The 6,428-nt window shown below is 40.2% G+C and overlaps 1 protein-coding gene across 1 annotated transcript; it reads left to right on the top strand.

Moving 5' to 3' along the window:
- The first annotated feature begins 4,153 nt into the window (after positions 1 to 4,153).
- LOC101115567 (olfactory receptor 2AG1) lies at positions 4,154 to 5,098 on the top strand. The gene has a single exon (XM_015100849.2). It carries the CDS (start codon positions 4,154 to 4,156, stop codon positions 5,096 to 5,098), a length of 945 nt encoding a protein of 314 aa, XP_014956335.1.
- The last annotated feature ends 1,330 nt before the right edge of the window (positions 5,099 to 6,428 follow it).

Raw genomic sequence — 6,428 nt, 5'->3', positions numbered from 1 at the left:
GCAAAATGAAAAGTAAAATTGGAAATGAAAATGCTTCAGTCACTATGGAAGATAATTCCTTAAAAATACACTTACCAAAAAACTGAGCAAGTTCACTAAAAGATATTGACCCAAGTGAGTAACTTTATGTTCACTTGAAAATCTGCACCTGAATGTTTGTAATGGCTTTTTACACAAACAACAAAAATCAGAAAGAACACACAGATGTCTTTGATGAATAGATAAGCAAGCTATGATACATCCATACAAGTGGACACTACTCAGCAATAAGTATGAACAGGCTTCTAATAATCAGCAGAATTTGGATAAATCTCAAATATATTATGCTAAGTGAAAGCAGCTATACTCAAGTGTCTGATACCATTCATATGACATGCTGAAAAGGCAAAAAAGAAAAATAGTAGCAGTGGTAAACAGATCAGAGAGTTGGCAGGGGACTGGTGGAGGGCAGGATATAATTACCAAAGGACACCAGAGAATTTGGGAGGTTGATACAACTTCTATATCTTGATTTTGGTGGTGGCTGTATACTATATATGGGCTTCCTTGGTACCTCAGTGGCAAAGAATCTGCCAGTGCAGGAGATGTGGGTTGATCCCTGGGTCAGGAAAAGCCCTTGGAAAAGGAAATGGCAACCCACTCTAGTATTCTTGCTTGGGAAGTTCCCTGGACAGAGAAACCTGGCAAGCTGTAGTCCATGGGGTCACAAAAGAGTCAGACACAACTTAGTGACTGAACAACAAATATACATTTATTAAAACTTGCAGCACTATATACTACAAAAGGTGAATTTAACTGTATGAAAACTGTACCTTAGTAACACTGAAAAAAATACAGGAAAAGATAATTGTAAATAAGAGGATATGAAGCTTTTAATACCCTGCTTCTACAACCTTCTTTGAGTACCATTAGAAAAAGTCCCCTGCCATATTGTTTTTTGTCAAGAGTTTAGTGTTATAGTTTTGAAATACGATTGTATTTATTCTGTCAATTAAACTTGCCAGATTATTTGTTGAGCCAATTACTGTGTTCATCATTGCTCCCTGTAATATATATACATCCCTAGGCATCACCTTCCTTCTTGATGAAATTATTATATTTGGGCATCTTTGGTGGTAAAGCCTTATAGTTTTGTTTGTAATTTTTTTGTCACTCTCTACTGATGCTTTAATCTATGCAGAAAACTCTCGGTGAGGGCAGTTATGTTCCCTCAGCACTTCTGAAGATATTTCTCTCTTGTCCTATAACTTCAGTGAGAACTCCACTATCTTCTGTCTTTATCAGTGGGAAATCTGTCTTGTTTCTTTGAGAGAGTTTAAAAGATTTTCATTAACACTGATGTTCTCTATATTCAGTACTGTCTGGATAACTTTTTTTATTGGCTGCTCAGTGTTTACGAAGTTGCACACTTTCTCTTCAAACGTCGCTTGTGGCATACATTATAACACCAACACACATACGTATGTACAGGACAAAACAGATTGCCAAAGGTCATGGAGGGAAGACTTGGAACTACAGACTCCACAGAGCACAGTCATGTTGAATTAAATAGTCCAGGCTAAGAAGATGATAAGTGAGGCCAGGGGGATGGAGGTGGGAAGCAATGTCCCATAGATGCCTCAAAACCCACCTTAAATTTGGGGCAGAGGACTGATTGACCATGAAAGGGTCTTTTCTTCCTGTTCATTTCAGTCGGTAATTTGGAAATGGGCTATCAGTGCCTTCCTTAGGTGACATAGAAACCCAGGGCCTCCAAGCTCATTTAGCGAGAGAAGAGTACAAGGAAACAGGGCCAGGAAACAGGCCCAAAGGGATTCATTACCATCCTGTTTCCTGGACCAGCCTTTCTAGGAAAGGCCATTACAGCTGAGAGGCTAGGCTAAGTCCCTCTAAACACAGGGGTAGAACAGAGGGAGTGGGATCGTGGGATGAGGAAACTGGGTAGCCTCCCTCAGGACAGGCCCTGGCCTCGTGTTGGCCCCAGGGACGGTGAGATCAGTCATTGCTGGGTCTCCTTTGAGCAGCCCTTCTAATATCTACTTCCTCCCGATTCTCACTGCTTTCATTTTTTCTCCCAGACGCCAGCAAGAGTAAATAAAAGTCTCAGCATCAGTACCCATGAACTCTGTCTGATTAATGCACAATAGATAGATGAAACTTTTACTTGAGGAGCTATGTGACAGAAGCAGTTTCTTTTAATTTTCCACAGGTGTAAAAACAGGAAAGCTATCCTCTTGTTCCGTAGAAGCTCTCCAAGTCAGAAGGATTCAGCTGGCTCTGTCAGCAAGGATTGCATTTCCAGAGCAGACCTGCAGAGGAACTGAAGGAACGGAAGGAGTCCTAACTGACCTTGGTCAGACCCCTCAGACTTTTAACATCGCTTAGCAAAATCAAACCTATTGGATATGGCTGGAAAAGTCCCATCTTCCTTCTCATTTTCTACTGCATCTTCCTTGACCCTCAAACAATCCCCAGGGTTGTCCATGTGGTCAGGCAGCTGACATTTAACCGCCTCAGGTAAGAGTATTGTCTCACTTTCAGGGAAAGGTGCAGTCTTGAGGAATTTCGACTTGAGAAACGGAGCCCAGTGCAGATCCTAAGAACTTCAGCTACTCCGTCTTCCAGATTCTCTGGTGCTTGGGCTCTATACCTCATCACAAACTCCTCTATTCTTTGTTTTCTAAAAATGAGGAGGAATCAGTGAGGCTTGATGGAAGATTCTATGCTACATCCCAGACCAGTGTATGTGCTTCCGGGTGGTAGCATCAGGATCTGTCTTTAGACCCCATAGGCTTTGCTGGCATCTGATAAAAATATTTGTAGCTATGTTATAATATATGCCTCTGAAGGACCATTTAAGATCAGATGATAGTTTTGTGACATGTTTTAGTACCTCTTTACTATTAAAATTCTGTGGAACCTGTAGAAGTCAATGGAAACTAGTGAAATGTCACAATATATGACATAATAGAGGAAAGTGAGTTTTAGAAATATGCCTCATTTACAGACTTTTTAAAATATGTTCAAAGTTGGATTTATCTGCCCAGTTTCCATGATGTGTGAGACTGATTTTTGTCAATCTCATGTCCCTGTTCTAGAAAGCTTCTCTGGGAATGGGTCCCAGACTCCCATGGCAGCTTTCAGAACAGGAGCTCTTTTTCCTCCCCTGTGGCTCCTCAATGCAGTGTGGATGCCCTGGCTCTGTAGTTTGGGGACCTAAGATGGTGAAAGAGAGGGAAGCTAAGGTTAATGAGCTTGATTACAAATACAACACATGCTCTTTTTTCCCCTAAAACTTTCCCTATTTCTCCCCCAAACAGTCTGAGCTTCCTTATCAATTCCTTATGTTTTTCATATTTCTGAGTAATCCCAGGGTCACCTTTATTATATAAGAAACAGCTTATAAAAGAAACAGTTAAAACAGTTATAATGAAACAGCTATGTTTGCCTTGATTTTAAAGGTTAAGTTCTGAAAGTGACATCACCTCAAGCACACTATTCCCTAGTCTCAGACAATCTAAATTATCTTCCCTCTTTGGCACATGGAGAGTGTAGGGCTGTTCCAGTGAACTAAGGTACACACTTTAGCTCTTCTAATAAGACTGTGTCTACAGCTTTGAGGGCTGCAAATCAATGTGGACATACAGTATATGGAAAAAAATAATGAGGTACATTATTGATATCACACTGATGCTCTTGTTTTAGTATTTCATATTCAAAATAGGTACACAGAACAGTGACTGGGTACTTAAATCATCAGTCAAACATTATACCTAAAGCATAGGTATAAGAATTATTAAGAGCATGGATACCTGGATATTGATATATTGTAATGAGAAAGATGATTTGAATTTCTGGGGAGATACATATTCAGGTTTGATATCCTGAATAATATTCTTATCTAGTGATCTTTGAATATTTAGCTGTTAATGTGATGCTTGTTCTCCATTCAGATGGTTCTTTTCAAGATACTTAGAAGATTCAGAAACAGAGATCAAGAAATAAAATTAGCTACGAGTGAGAAAGGAATCACCATATTGGACTCATATTGGTCATTGTATGGGGCCTCTGATGTTACAAAATGCTGCAACCATCTTAAAAAAAATTCACCTAGAATCTACTTGGTTCTAGGCAACTAAAGAAACAACACAGAATGAAGCACTGGAACTCCACCCTGGGAAGTGGCTTCATATTGATGGGGATTCTGAATGACAGTTTGTCTCCTGAGCTGATCTGTGCTACAATCACAGTCCTGTACATGCTGGCCCTCACCAGCAATTGCCTTCTGCTCCTGGCCATCACAACGGATGCCCGGCTCCACGTGCCCATGTACCTCCTGCTCAGGCAGCTCTCTCTCATGGACCTCCTCTTCACATCTGTTGTCACTCCCAAGGCCATTGTGGATTTTCTGCTCAGTGAAAACACCATCTCCTTCGTGGGCTGTGCCCTTCAGATGTTTCTGGCACTGACCCTGGGTGGTGCAGAGGACCTCCTACTGGCCTTCATGGCCTATGACAGGTATGTGGCCATTTGTCATCCTCTGGACTACATGGTCCTCATGAGGCCGAGAGTTTGCTGGCTCATGGTGGCCACATCCTGGATTTTGGCATCCCTTAGTGCCATTGTATATACTGTGTATACCATGCACTATCCCTTTTGCAAAGCCCATGAGATCAGCCACCTGCTCTGTGAGATTCCACCTCTGTTGAAGTTGGCCTGTGCAGATACTTCCAGATATGAACTCATGGTGTATGCGATGGGTGTGACCTTCTTGATTCCTCCTCTTGTTGCTATCCTTGCCTCCTACACACTAGTCCTGCTTACTGTGCTCCACATGCCCTCAAATGAAGGGAGGCAGAAAGCCCTGGTCACCTGCTCTTCCCACCTGACTGTGGTCGGGATGTTCTATGGAGCGGCCACATTCATGTATGTTCTTCCCAGTTCCCTCCACAGCCCCAAGCAAGACAACATCATCTCTGTCTTCTACACGATTGTCACCCCAGCCCTGAACCCCCTCATCTACAGCCTGAGGAATAAAGAGGTCATGGGGGCCTTAAGGAGAATCCTGGGAAAATATATGCTGTGGACACACTCCTGATAGAGTTGCCAAGTGGACTTGGTAGGGGACTAAATATCATGTGGCTGTGATAATGGTAGCTTATAGAAGTCTGATCAAACTCCAATAGCCTCTTACATCAGAGGAGAGCTGCTCTCATCTGACTGGATTCTTAGACAATTGTAGAGAGAAGTAGCCTCATAAGACATATTAGGCTTCTTGTTTATTAGGTAGATGGTTGTTCAAACAATTAGTTGGAAAGAATAATCGATTTGTGACTACATTTGTACAAATACTTATGTTGAGAGAGTGGGAAAGGCTAATGGGTCATTTTTATACCACGAAATGAAAATTAAAGTACAGAAATGAGTAAAACAGAATGTGGAAGTTCCCAGATTTCAAGTGAGCATTGGAAATATAATAGTAGTGAGAGTCATGTGTTGTGTATTTTTCTTGAGTTTTTAAAAATGTGAGTTACATACATGTAGACCTGTTTTGAAACATCAGAACATGCATAAAAACATTTAAAAAAAAAGAAACATGAGAACATTAGAACAATTGTCTTTGTCCACAGGAAAGGAAAGCTATCATATATAATTCACTTTCTGCTAATTTAGATATGCTTTATTTGTATCATTTGATTTACCTGTGTGGAAATATTTATAACAAAAATGCAAACTTTCCTGGCTCACCTAATTGAAATTATTTTGGGAGATAGTGCTTTTTTTAAAACTCAGAAATATTTTCTTTTCAAAAGATGTCTTAAATTACTTAGTTTATTAAGATCAGTGATAATATAAAAGCTAATAACCTATGGAACTAGTCCAAGTTCATTTAAAAACAGAAAATTCAGAAACTGAGAAAGAAGCAAAAATCTCCTATTAAGTTTTCTATTCATTTTTTGCTTATCTATATGCAGTTTACTGAATAGCTATGTACATTTTGGCTAAAGTTTTGCTTTTTTGTTGCTTGATTTTTGGCGAAGTTTTTTCCTTTGAAGAGAGGACAGTACAGTGTAGGGCTGGGGGACTTAGGGAGGTAGGTGGCCAGAGTGCTGAGTTTAATCTCTGCTCACCATGTATCATCTGTGTATCTTTGAACACAAATTAAACCATTCATTTCTCACTCTGAAAAGCAATGAGAATCATAAGACTCATGATGATCTCATGTTTTAGGGTGACTTGAATAAGATGATGGTCTTGATCCCTGTCTCCTGTACAATGTCACAAACTTCTGTCCATAGTTCATCAGGCACTCTGTCTATCAGATCTAGTCCCTTAAATCTATTTCTCAGTTCCATTGTATAACCATAAGGGATTTAATTTAGGTCATACCTGAATGGTCTAGTGGTTTTCCCTACTTTCTTCAATTT

Source organism: Ovis aries, chromosome 15, assembly GCF_016772045.2.
Source record: "Ovis aries strain OAR_USU_Benz2616 breed Rambouillet chromosome 15, ARS-UI_Ramb_v3.0, whole genome shotgun sequence".
Taxonomy (NCBI): domain Eukaryota; kingdom Metazoa; phylum Chordata; class Mammalia; order Artiodactyla; family Bovidae; genus Ovis; species Ovis aries.
Note: the sequence above shows the minus strand (reverse complement) of the source record. Positions and strands in the feature narration are given on the sequence as shown.

What these genes read in the sequence shown, in the direction of transcription:
- LOC101115567 (XM_015100849.2), top strand. Translation starts at nt 4,154, where the DNA reads ATGAAGCACTGGAACTCCACCCTGGGAAGTGGCTTCATATTGATGGGG.